This window comes from Aphelocoma coerulescens, chromosome 3, assembly GCF_041296385.1.
Source record: "Aphelocoma coerulescens isolate FSJ_1873_10779 chromosome 3, UR_Acoe_1.0, whole genome shotgun sequence".
In the NCBI taxonomy this organism is placed as follows: domain Eukaryota; kingdom Metazoa; phylum Chordata; class Aves; order Passeriformes; family Corvidae; genus Aphelocoma; species Aphelocoma coerulescens.
Genome location: NC_091016.1, coordinates 107,522,612 through 107,536,550, shown reverse-complemented (window position 1 = coordinate 107,536,550; position 13,939 = coordinate 107,522,612). Strand labels below are relative to the sequence as shown.

The window sequence follows — 13,939 nt, the reverse complement described above, 5'->3', positions numbered from 1 at the left end:
CAGACTCCTCTCCACTCCTTCCCGGATATTTGCTCCAGCCCCACTGCAGGAATTAGTACATTCTTTGTCAGCACCATGCAGCATTGCCTATGCAGCAGAGACAGGGCCAGATGTGGTTCATAGTTTCTTTCCCAAAAGAAATTTAGCCCTGCCATTAGCCTGAGCTGCAGTAGGATCATGGGTATCAGGCCCTGACACTACTTCAAGTTGTACCTACATAATCTCTGGGATGATTAATTCAGGTGACATATCTTACAATTGCTGTTGATTTGCCTCCTTTTGGGAATTCTTTGGGACAGGATTTGTCTATGCTTATGTTTGTGACTTCCTACCATAAACTGTACCATCTACAATGTGCAATGAAAATAGCACACCAAATATTAACTACGTGAGCTATTAAGTATTCCTGGCTGGTGATAACTTCCTTCCATTACTCATATTCCCTGTGTGAGTAGATGCATCAAGTGTGAGTGTAAAAAAAATTGAGTTTTTTAATGTAGCATCAACTTTTTTATGTATTGAACATCATTGAGAGTATTAAGACAATTCCTGCTTTAGATTCTAGAAGAGTGACAAAACAAGATGGCAAACTGAGAATTTAAGCTTTGAAGGATTGTTCTACATTACTTTTTTCTCCACAATAGTAGTAACTTCAATTTCATGTGCCTATCAAAAGAAACTGGACTTTAGGAAGAATATGAGTGAGCTGTGTAGGGAGGCTTCATCATCCATTGCTTTTTCACACACAGCACACTTTTCTTATTATTAATATTGCTGGCTTTCTAAAATGTAGTTCAGTCTGCTTTTTGCATTCTCAGAGCCATGGTTTTGCCCTTATACTTTTCATCTTACTTCTTTATACTCTTGAGTTAAAAAAATAACCAATCCACCAACCCCCCCAAAAAAACGCCACCAAAACAACAACTACCAAAAAAAAAAAAAAAACAACAAAAAAACCAAGTAAAAAAAATCCACAAAAAACCAAACATACAGATGTAAAAATCCCCCACAAACCACCAAAATCACTCCTAAACTGCTCCACTCCTAAACTGCTCCACTCCAGACCTAAACTGCTGACTTTAATCTCATTAGTGCTTTTTCTATTCTTGGTGTCTTTACTGGCTTTCTTCTTCATCCATTTCCACCTTCATTCTTATTTCATGCCCCTTCTGATTTCCTCCTTTATTCTGTGGGGTCTTAATTGATTTTGTATCATTTTATGTTTATTTAGTTTCCCATCTCCCCACTCAGTCTCATTCTTTAAGCTCTTCTTTTTTTTGTTTTTTTCACTTTTATCTCTTTCTGTTCTTCTAAAATTCCTCCATTACCCTCCCTCAGTTTTGGGTACTTTTGCCTGATGAAAATGACTTTGTCCTTCACTGCCCCATTTGGGCTTCACTTTTTGCACCCCCTCTTAAGTGTCTATCCTCTGCCATTCACATATCCCATTGTCTCCCTAGTTTCTTCCATTTCTTCCCCGTGCCTGTTTTTCCCAAATTCTGACAGAGCTATGCCCAGCAGCAGTGTGGGACTCTGTTCCTCCACCACTGGCGATGTTGCTGGCAGCTCAGCAGAAGAGGAGATGGTGGAGATCTAAAAGCTGCAGTGAGCAAATCCCTCTTCATGGGAGCTGAAATTTGGCCAGTGTGCTCAGTTTAAAGGAAGCCTTGGCCAGCAAAAACGGTTGGAGTTGTGCCTGTGGGGGACGGCAGTATCTCATTGCCACTTCTCTGAGCCAGTCCCCCTGACAGCGTAGTTGGAGCATTGAAAGCTTTTTTGGGATTTCACATTAACTACGTCTGTATCAGGTCATTTTGTGCTTCACTGAATTTGTACATCAATCTCTCTAAATTTTGCAAGGCTTACATTTTACGAAACAGTGTGAAATCATTAACACACAGTGGTTTTCAGGCCTTTCTCTGGTTTTCAGGCTCAGAATTGTCTTCTGCCAAAGGGTCTTGCACAGTTTACACACTTTAAAAAACCTCTGCTGCATATAATAATAATAGTAATGATCCTTGCATTAAAATGGTAATCATAGATGCTAATTTTGACTGATTACAAAAATAAGGAAACCAAAGCAAAGAAGTGACAAGACTTGTCCTGTCAACTTCTTTGATATGAAAAGTATTTTCAAAGCTTAGGGCTGTGGAGTCCGGCCCTTTGACTAATCTTTCATGCAAATTTGGACAACATATATTTAACTTGGTTGTGTTCTCCTCTGTAGGCCACATTAACAGCACTATCTTATGCCTTTTACACAGTAAATATATCAAACGAATGAAACAGCTTTACTCAAGCCTTAGTGAACCCTCAGAAGGCCTAGATAAAATGTTGTTCTTTCTAACTAGAACATCTGCAGAAGGTCTAAACATTATTAAGATCAAAAGCCACTTATTGAGGTAAATAGAAAAAAACAGCTTTTGGTTGACTTCAGGCATCCAAAACTGCATCTATAATAATAATAGACAAAACAATAATAAATGTTAAAAAAAACCATATTCTTAAAGCCAGTTGGCCATGCACAACCCATATCCCTGTATCTCAGTTCTCTTGCCTCAAGCATAGGGCAGCCACACACAAATTGGGCAGTGTCTGGAGAGGGCAGTTTGCACCACAGCCAAACCTGTGGCCACACTGGCCTCACCATTTAGCTGTGCAAACAACTGCAGAACAGAACTGAGCTTTACCCTTCCCAATCAGTTAACCAGAACAGACAGTGCCTGCAGTCCATAATATGGCCCTCAGGCAACTGGGGAAAGCCCAGGTTTGTACAGATAAGATTAATGGCACCGATTCTGGTTAGGTGGGTTTTGTGACACTACAAGGTGTAATTATAAGAAAAATGGAATGGTTTGTTGTTTGTTTCTTAAACAATGTTTTTTTTTTTATTGTTGATGATAAACTGGTGGTTTTCATGGGGTTTTCTTTGGTCCTTTTGTTAACAAGTATTTCCCCATGTTCAAAAGTGTTATATTTCAACAGGAATGTCATAGCCTCCACAAGGGGAATTATTGTTATTGACTAAACAGGGCTGGGATTTCAACAACCATAATGGATGCTGTTGCTTTAAAATGCTAATTCTTCCCAGTGGTTGATTTCTTATGCAAGGTATATTTTTTTCCTATGAAAAGATCAATAATTTATTACGCTGTCTTCTTTGGGCAATAGTTTGGGGGCATATTCTGTAAAATTATTGCCTTTTTCCACAAAAACTATAGAAATGCCAAAAACCTAACCAATGTTTTCTTTCTTCTAAGAGGTATTTGAGCTTTTAAAAAATCAAAACAAGACAAACAAAAGACAAGAAAACACAAAATAATTCCTATTATATTGCAAAATGGGAATGAAAACCTCTCCAGGTATAAAGTAGGGTCTGATTTTACAGTCTTTGGGTATGTGTACCACTGCTCAGTATAAACACAGAGAGAGCAACCAGGCAATGTGTAAGAATAACAAGCATTACTGATCAGGAGTAAATCTGGGAAACTGGCATGCATACTCTGAACCATTTAATTTCATCTTATTGACCTTAAAACTCCATTTTTAAGGAGGCTACAAACAGGGGCACATAAGAGGACAATTGAGAGGCACCTTCTTTGTCTCTGTTAGAAACTGTCAGTGATGCAAATGAGCCTGATAGAACAAAAAGATTAATATTTGAATAATGGAGTAGGCTTTCACATTACCTTTGAGGCCTGGAACAAGAATCTGAACAGAGCAGGACTCCTCTGCAATGTGTTGAGGATATCCAGATCTTAGCAGTGACAGGAAGGCAAGGCTAATTAGAGTCACCAAGAAAACCAGATCTCTCTTCATAATGAGCCCTTACAGGTCACTGACTCCTAAACAAAAGAATGAATAAACAGTTATAAGAATTCCAAAGGCTTTCAACAGTTTCTGAACACATGCAGCATCCCACTACAAACACAATATATATTTGTGTGCCATAACCCACACAGCATGAGAAGCACATGTGCAGCTCCTCCAAGCAGGTTGTGTGTTCCTCAGACACACATGAAACAGGCAGCAGCATATTTAGCAGGTTTTTTTGCTGTTAAACTGGATGAGATAAAGCTCAGGACAAATTTAATTAAACAAGAAGGAGATTAGCAAAGCCAATAATAGGCAATTCTGTGTTCATGATTTCTCATTGGAGGCAGCAATCTGGAAAGGTGAAAGGAGAAAACACAACATGCAGGCTTAGAATCATAGAATTGCTTGGGCTGGAAAAAACCTCTAAGATCATCAACCAACCATTAACCCAGGACTACCAAGTCCACCACTAAGCCATGTCCCCAAGTGCCACATCTACATATCTTTGAAATATGTCCAGGGATGGTGACTCAACCACTACCCTGGACAGTCCGTTCCAGTGCTTGACAGCCCTTTCCATGAAGTAAATTTTCCTAATATCCAATCTAAACTCCCTCTGGCACAGCTTGAGGCCATTTCTTCTTGTCCTATTTCTTGTAACTTGGGGAAAAAAGACCATATCCACCCTGGCTACAACCTCCTTTCAAGTAATTGTAAAGAGTGATAAGGTCTCCCCTGTGCCTCCTTTTCTCCAGGCTAAACCCCAGTTCTCTCAGCCACTCCTCAGAGGACTTGTAGTCCAGACTCTTCACCAACTCTGTTGCCCTTCTCTGGACATGCTTCAGCGCCACCATGTCCTTCTTGCAGTGAGGGGCCCAGAACTGGGCACAGGATTTGAGGTGTAACCTTACCAGTGCCGAGTACAGGGGGACAATCACTGCCCTGGTCCTGCTGGCCACACCACTGCTGATACAGGCCATGATGCCATTGGCCTTCTTGGCCACCTGGCCTTGCACTGAAAGTTGTTAGTACTAAGTTCCCACTTAGAAAGAGTGGATACTGCTCTAAAGAGACAGTTCAGTAACAGATGAGACCAACTCAAAGGCTTGAAACTTCACTTCCCATCTACCTGAGCACTTGGAATTGTGCCCAGGCAAATTGTCTGATACAATTGCCCCCATGTAAGTCATCGAGGGTGGAAGGCAGGTAATATTTCACTGTATCATTCAATAAAGTTACATCACAGTCTTCAATAACTCCTGAAGAGAATCACCTTTGAAATATATCCTAGTCTAAGCCAACAAGTGAAATGGTTTGCCTGAAATGAGGCTGTGAAGAGATGTCTCAGAAAACAACTGAACAGAAATGGAGTTTGTGTGAAAGGACTGTCAAAATGCAGTATTTAGGGGGCCTGTAAAAATACTTCGACAAAAGTGTTATGTATGTATTTCTGATATGTTTTTCCAGTCCGTCTTTAACCAGAGCTCTGTACTACACAAATTGAAAGTCATAACAGGTTTTTTATCATCTTTTATAGCCACCATAAAGACGTGTATTTTACATCTAGAGCAAGAAGATAGGGCTATATTAATTTCCACTCCCTGAATCCCTTCAAAAATAAGCCAAGTAGGATTAGGCACAGGTGTAGGACCAGTGTGTGGGTCTGTATGCCTCAATATATTTGGGGTCTAGGAGAGTGGAACTGTTATTTTTGGGATGGCCTGAAGGTGTTAACTGGTATAACAGATGTCTTAGCAGAAAGGCCAAGGAGATGATTTTGGAGTTGGGGGAATAAACTGTCTCTCTGAATTACTGTCCAGTTTGTGCTTCCATTATCCCCTAGGAACCACAGCAAGAGGATCTGATGGGAGCAGATTTTGTCTCCTTCCTCATGTGTGGAGGGCATTGCATGAGTTACAGGCCAGGGTGCTCTGCCTCACAACTGCCTTGCTACACCATCTGTTGCTACATCCACACTGCAGGACAGGGGGACCCCACAATCCACCTTTGAGTTCTTACTGATCATCCACATATGGTGCAAAGACTTGTATATGCTATGAGGCCCTTTTGACTCAAATCTTTTCCCCAGGTTTCTTTCCAAAGGAGAGAGACCTGCAGCTGGAGGACCATGCCTTAAAAGGTGATGTGTATGCTTAGACGTGGGAAGAGTTCTTGGGTCAAGAGATCTCAATACAGTCATAGTCTAATGGGCTACAGTGGGGCAGGAAACCCTAGGGAAAAGGTAATCCTGGGTAATGCTGGGTTATCCTCCCATGGGGCAAGGGAGGAACAGGGATTTGAGGATTTCCACAATCTGCCATGAATTCCTATAATGAATCAGGCATAAACTACTTCACAGACAAGCTTTGCCAACCAGAAAGAATACCTAGGAGAATGTGGAACTGCTGCTCAAATATTTAGGCCATGATAAGTTTTGTCACAATTGCAGCAATTATCACTCGAGGTTTCTCAAGGCTACAAGGCAAAATTGACTTTTGTCACCCAAGGATGAGGAACAAGAGCTAGAGAAGGTACATCTAAAGCCATGCATGGACCTGTTAGAATGTGTCCAGAGGAGGGTCACAAAGATGATCAGAGGGCTGGACTGCCTCTCCTACAAAGACAGGCTGAGAGAGTTGTGGCTGTTCAGTATGGAGAAAAGAAGTTTTAGGGGAAACATCATTGGGGCCTTCGGATACTTAAAATGGGCTTAAAAACAGAGGGAGAGCGACTTTTACACAGACAGACAGTGATAGGATAAGGGAGAATGGCTTTAAACTGAAAGAGGAGATACTTAGATAGAACAGGTTGCCCAGTTATGGATGACCCACCCCTGGAAGTGTTCAGAGCAGATTACACAGGACCCTTAGCAATCTGGTCTAGTAGAAGACGCCCTGCCCAAGGCAGGGGGGTTGGAATTAGAAGATCTTTAAGGTCCCTTCCAACTCAAGCCTTTCTATGATTCTGTGATAAAGGTGGACATAGAGAACTGCAGTAGCCAGAGAGGAAAAGGAAAAGTAATGGAAATTTGCCATGGAGAAGCAACAACCAGGCCAGCTCCCCAGGGCTCTGACAGACAAAACCGGCAGGAAAACATTTGCTGTGCTGCTGAACTCTGCTTTTCTGGGCTACGGACTCCCTTGCCTATGCACAGGGCCAGCCACAAGTATTAGAAACCAGGTCAAGTCACCGGCCACTTTACAGCTCTTTTCTAAGGTGGTGCAAATTATTTGACCATAGTCTTGAGATAGTTTTGAAGTATCGACCTCTGTGAGAGCACTTTTCTCCAAAATATCCTCATGTGCATACTAAAATTACTTCAGAAACATTAGCTTGAATCTAGCTACGTCTCCCCAGAAGGAGATTCCTAACCCCAGGGTACAAGGCTCCTGTCCAGTGGACAGTCCTGCCTCTTTTTCCTATCTCTGATTCATAACACTCAGCAAGCAAGAGGCAGCAACAAAAACTAGCCAATAAGAAAGGTTGAGTAAAAGGGTGTTTTCCCCGATCTTCCAAGGTTTCTAAGGCCAGTCTTGGCATTCAAATAGTCAATGCTAGTTGACTGCAAAATGAAGGGGTCCCTGTCAGGAACTTGATTTGCAATGCCAAATGAGGGACCAGCAGTCCCTTATGGAGGAAAGCAGTTGAGGTTGCCTCAGCCAGACAGGAGGACTGTCAGAGACTGAAAATAGTTCATGCCTCAAACATTGATATAAAGTTTTTGCTCATTATAAAGAAGCTACAACCAAAGAAGCCTCCCTGAAGACTGGGACTTTGAACTGCTGATTAGATAAAGGGAAACCCATTGTTCAATCATCCCTGGCTGAGTTTGGGGTGGGGGAGAGCACAGCTCACAGAAGCCAGGTTTACACAGACTCCGCCCAACCGAGGGGGGAGGAGGAGGTTTTGGGTGCATGTGGCAACCTCTGGTGAGAGGCACTGAACACCCATCCTCTGATTACACAAACCGGCCCGGCTGTGGAACCCCCAACCCCACAGGCCACATCCACGGGATTTCCACGTGAGAGGCTCGGCCCCACAGGAGTGCATGTGATGGAACAGACCCAGAGTCTGCCGTGAGAGACTGACCCCCACCCCAGGGGGACATGGCCAGACATTGCTACCTGGCTCAAGGGTATATAAACCCATCAGATTCTCTGCTTTTTGGGGGGGACTTGTACCACCAAGAAGACCATCTGGAGAGGATCAACAGAGCATTGCTGGAATCCATGGAGTGGTGATATTTTCCTTATTCTGTCCCTGTCACCCTTTCTGTCCCCCACAACTATTTTCTACTTCTTTCCTTTTTTCCTCTCTCCCTCTCATCAAATAAAACCCTTACTATTGTCACTGGCATATGATCTCGTTTGCACCCTAATTTGGGCAGAGGCATTTCTAAGAACCTTAATAACAGGATCCCAACAAGGACATGCCTGGAAATCTCTTTCAGACATCCTCAGCAGCAGCCACCCTTGAGAGACAGGGTTTGCAGGCTGAGCAAAAGAGGAGGTGGGTCCTACCTGCCTTAGCTTGCAGGACCTACCCTACAGCCCAGGAGAACACCTGGTCACCAGTCTGCAGGATATCACACCTTTTTTTTGCAGTGGAACACTTCAGGATTCAGAAGATCAGACAAAGAGGCTTTCAAGCCAAGTGGTTCAGATACACAGCTGAAAGCCTGGAAATTAGGCAGTTTCAGCAAGAGCACCTGGCAGACTGGTGATAAGGATTCTTGACAGGCAAATTGGAGAGCAGAATGAAATGGCCTGAGATGGAAGAAGAAATTGAAATTAGGAGGGTGCTCCAGTCTCTGCATTAGTGAATAAAAGGCAGCATCATCTCCTCTGTCTGCATTTTATGAGGATTCAAATGTATCCAGACTCCAACTGAAAGATCAAAGACTCCAGGTATGTTAAATATTAATCTGCCTTTGCAAACTCCTACACAGCTCAGAGATGAGACAGACATTGAGCAGCAGAGAACTGTCAAGGCTGCTTCTTGGCTCTGCTCAGCAGCCACATATGAAGGATTTTCTGGGGAAAACAAAATCTCCATCAAAGCTTCAGCACACTCCCTGCTGTTGGGCTTACATGTCTCAGAGACAGAGGGGATACAACCCCACCCTACTGCATGTTAGCTCAACTCACAGAGAAAATGGACTTGTTCTTGAAAAAGGAGCTTCTTTAATGTCCTTCAGGTAACAATACCAGATCCATAAGAATACTCAGGGAAATTACCTTGGTCTGAGAAGAGCCACTAATAGAAGGAACCTCTGAAGAGGTTGCAGATTAAATACTCTATATAATCTGTGTCCGCGGTAAAGGGATACATTCGTAGTAGAAATCAAACCACAAGCACTTTGGATATCACTTTCTCCATCTTTCCCTGCTTTTAAAAGAAACGTCTTCTGAATCTAAAATTGCTTTCTATGATTTAAATAAGAGTTTGATCTCCAGGTATGTGCTACAGCAGTACCTTTCACTTTAAAACCCTAGAAAACTTCTTGTCTTTCTGACCTACTTTCAAGCCCTTTCAGACCTAGATGCATAAAGTCATTTAAGAAAACTAAATCCCACTGAAACTGGTCCTCAGATAAAGGTGCCAGCCTGTTTTTTCAAACACTACTTTGGCCCTGGTATTTGGAGAATCTTCAGCACTGGTAAAACCAATGCCAAAGAGAAACCTAGAGTTGTCCAGCACTTGTAAAAGTACGAATATTTTCTCACTGCCTATGCAGGGGTAAAAAGTGAAATTTGTGGCCATTAACAGTGGTCATTAAATCAGTGAAAGCTGAAAGTATTGGAAAAAATGAGGAGAAGGAAAAGACAGCACTTACTTAAAAAATAAAAATTAAGTGTAACATTTCTATTTCCATTAAAAATGAAAACATATCAATGCAACCAGCACAATAACTTCAAAACAACTTTTGAGACCTCTCAGCTTTAGGAAATCTGCCTCAGTTGCCAAGAGAGAAGAGGTTTCTCAAGCCAAGCTTCCTATGACGAGTCCTTCAGAGGTCACTGGAGAATCCCAAAACGCCCCACAGGCTTGCTCAAAACCACTGCAGGATCAGCCAGGCCAGTTGGCACTCACTGAGTTCCCACACTTCCCCCAGCTCTGGATGGAAAGCTTGGAGATCACTTGAGGCAGCTAATGCCTTGTGCATGAAGTCCCTCTATCTGCCAGTGGCTGTTCCACAAGTGCCAGTGGCTAATTCCATGCTGTTATTTTGGACCTGGAAGAAACAACACAGATGATCTGCCAAGCTGAAACCAAATGGATGAAAAATGCAGAAGACAAATGATACTCACTGGCATTGATGCTCAGGCAGCCAACAGCTACAGAGTTACTGTAATCCTCTGTATAATCCTGTAGGGCTCATCTTTGAGCTGTTTTTATTTCACTGAGTAGTTTTCATGCTTACTACAATTTTTTTTTTTTTTTTGCTGTTATTTTTTTAAACTGTACTTCATTTGCAGGTATCTGAGCTGAATTATCTATATTCTGAACTGAGTAAGCTTCTGGTACAGACACACAAATCTGCAGAGCCACAGCCACATTTGGTGAGTGACTTTCCCAAGCCAGTTTGAGTCAGCACTACAGACACAGAAATAACTTTCAACAGTTTTCACTCCCCTTTCTTTTCAAGTCCTCATCATCCACATCTCAACACCTCCCTGGCAGAACTCTCTGGCAGCTCATGTATCCTCAAGCACCCTGTGATGCCATGAAGATTTTTGCCTTTTCTTTTATACCCCTGTTGTACCTTTTTGCAACTTCTCTATTCCTAGTGCCTTTTGCCTACATTCTTGGACTTGTTTGTTAAGCTAAGAGACAAAACATTTTAGAAGCTTTGTAGCCAGAGATCAGTGTGCCCCAGACCCCAAGGTCCTCTCCAGAACACATTCTGTAAACCAAGATAGAACCATCCAGGGGAAGGCTCCTTGGGGAGGGGGGCTCACTTGAGCCTCTCATTGGGGAATCTTTGATAGATATGCTAATTAGTAAAACCTATAATGATGTTGGGGAAGGGGGGAGGTGGAGACAGAAAAGAGAGAGAGACTTGGCAGGGTGCGTCTCGATGCATATGACCTGGACGTGTACACCTAAGGATCCTTAAAATAAATACCAAGGTAAAATCCCTTTTCCCCTTCTAACCATGTGTGACTCTTGATTTTAAGACCAGGAAAAAGGCATCACCTGCAGGGCCAAAGCCAAATTCTAGGAGATGCAACACGTGCCCACAAAATCGTGCCCACAAAATAGCAGGCTGTGACACAGACCTCATGCTATTTCAAATATTTTGAATAGATAAAAGACAAAAAAAAATTAAATTAAGCCCCAGAGTTACCACCAGTGCCCAGCACAGACCAGGGATAGGTTTTTGGGAGAAGCAGGGAGAGGCAGAAGGGACAAGCCTCCAGCACTGTTGACACAAGCTGCTTTTCACCCCTTGGCCCAAGGGATGTGGATTATTCCCTAGGGAAGATGCCTTTCATATTGGAGATGAAACCTGTGTCACTGACCTCATCTTTCTCCATTACAGCCTTACTAATCTTCCTAACCTACAGATGTTTTGTGTAGCTATGCTTTTACTTTATCTAAGCATTTTCTCATTTGTCCTCTCAGCTCCCTTGCACATTACCTTGGGTAATCAAACGTTTGCTGTTTAGCTAGACTATAAAAATCAGAATCAATTACAAAGCTGCTTAAACATTGGGTGATCATTATCATAACATTGTAATGCTCTCAAGTTAAATTCTATGTGTTGATTTAAAGGTTAAAGCAATGGACTTGAAAGACTGAAAAAAATCCCTCAATATTAATACTGTAGAATTGCAAAAATGAGGACCATAACTGCTGTGGTTACCAAGTCTCTGTGAAATCTATGGAGCATGGAGTAGCATAAAGCAGAGACATAATACATTTCAGCTCCTGATGATGCTGAAAAACAGTGAGGTTTGCTGTAGAGGACAAAAGAGTGAGTCTAAGCTGATGGGAAGCTAGCATTACCTAAAACCCAAACTGATACGAAGTCCTTGGTTACTCCCCAAAGTACACTTAAATATGGCACAACATCAGCCAATGTCTGTGAAGTGTAAGGTACTATTAGTTCATCAACATAGATGCCTTTATCAGATGTAGGTGTAGTAGCCCCACTTTTCATCAAGAAGAATGTTTTTAAAAATTGGGACAAATTTCTTCCTATTGTTGTTCTGCTGAAGTCAATGAGTTCATGTTAGAATTAACTTACTGTTACCTGTGCCGAAAATATAAAAACAAAGCTTCAGCAAGAGTGAGATGAAAGTAGTGCCAGAAAGGGGCAAGTTTGTTTTTGAAACTTTTAACTAGAGGGAGATGGAAGTGCCAAATCTTTCACAATAGTTCTCCATGCATTTTAGACAGTAGAAAATAACATTCAAGTAGATTTTTATCTTTATGTAAATTGGTGGTCAGAGGCAACTAGAAATACTAAACAGAATTTCTCGTGCTATGTTTTGATCAAAGTCCCTACTAGATTACAAGATCTCTTCTGCTTTCAGCTATATTTTACAAAAATAGTTTGTGATTTTGGGTGCCATCATTGTTATGACAATGATCATATGTCATATGTTAATGATCATATGTCATATGTCAATGATCTGACATCATATGTCAGACCAAATTTTCAGTGTTCTTCACCACCACCAAAAAAAAAAAAAAAAAGTGTACAGGGTTCTAATGTAGGTATCAGTTCTTTTAAAACCTGTGTCTAAAATGTCGCAGTTCATTCCCACTCCTATAAAGCACTCACATGAGAGCCTCATGCTATCCCCACACAGCCATCTGTAGGAAATAAAAAACCAAGGATACCAAATAAAAAAGCAAGAATCAGTGAATGATGTGCAGAATGCTGCAGGGAACACTTCTTTAGATGAATAAATACATAATATGAACATATGCATTTGTAATTTTATTTATGAACCTTTAAGGCATTGCTTTCAGCCCTTCCCATCCACAGAGGCTTAGGGCTAGCTGCAGAAGCTGGGATATCTGTGCAATATTATGCCCACTCAACCAACTTACACTTTGCAACATGTTCTCTCACTCTTCAGGTGTTCGGAAGTTTTCCTAGATGGGCCTGGCAGTTGTCTTCTTGAGGGCACTGGACAGGCTCAAAAGGCAAACCACCCTGGGAGGGGGCTGTCCCAGTCCTGGGGCTACATTCTTAGAGGGGTAGAGAAGAGGCAGAAAAGTCTATCAAGGCCCCATCCAATCATCCCAGCCATGCCAGCAGTGGCACCTGCCTCTTGCACAACAGAAATACCACTTAAGTATTGACCCAAAAGGTGTGAAGTAACAACTATGGAACATCCTTAACTTAAAAGGATTGAAACCCACAGCTCCAGTTCCCCAAGGGAGTGTTTGTTCACATTGGATGGACGCAACAGGTGAAATTAGACTACAGTCAGGCATGCCACATTAAAGGATGAAAGGAAGCAGAGAAGAAGCCTGATGATGAAGCCAGCTCAAGCCTAGTGGTAGGACACTAGACTAAAACTGGGTAAAAGTGTTCTCCCTTCCCTGCTTTCCATTTTTATGTCCCACAATTGAGTCATGTATAAACACAGAGACAGGTCAGGAATATCCAGACAGAAGACAAAAATCTAAGCAAAGCAGTTTATGAGGTTAGAAGAAGAATAAAGACAAGAGACAAGGTGTAGGATGCAGACTACTAGTGGACACAACACAAAAGTGAAAAACCAGAGGTCTGACTAGGGGACAGTAGCAGAGAAAGGACAGAGGAGCAATGGCACCATCCCAGAGGGCAAGTGGACAGGAAAAAGGTTTGCTTTTGGTTGCCACAGTATCCTACTCCTCATTGAGGAGAAAAAACAAGAAAGAGCACAAACAGCTTTTGACCCCATTTTCTCACACATTAGATAAGTGACAGCTACATTTTAAGGAGGTTCTAAGAAAAAAAGGGAAGCCACTTGACAGCTGCCCAGTTCTTCCCAATGCTGCAAGTATGACACCTCAAAAAGTGAACCACAAGACAGAGCACAGCTGCCATTAGTAGATGCTTATTTATCAGGACAACTCTGATTAGATCCAGACCTCAAGCTAGCAGAGGTTAGTTTTA

At 42.1% G+C, this 13,939-nt stretch overlaps 1 protein-coding gene across 6 annotated transcripts in view; it reads right to left on the bottom strand.

Moving 5' to 3' along the window:
• The window catches only part of COLEC11 (collectin subfamily member 11), a 50,722-nt gene that overhangs the window by 18,328 nt on the left and 18,455 nt on the right, over positions 1-13,939 (bottom strand). For 4 of the 6 annotated variants that reach the window (XM_069011537.1, XM_069011534.1, XM_069011533.1 and 1 more), the window contains exon 2: positions 3,690-3,845. In XM_069011537.1, the coding sequence (XP_068867638.1) occupies positions 3,690-3,819 (130 nt within the window). In that variant the 5' untranslated portion in view covers positions 3,820-3,845. Of the gene's footprint in view, positions 1-3,689; positions 3,846-9,749; positions 10,052-12,882; positions 12,993-13,939 lie in introns of those variants that run through there. The other 2 variants (XM_069011535.1, XM_069011536.1) reach the window with 2 other exon arrangements.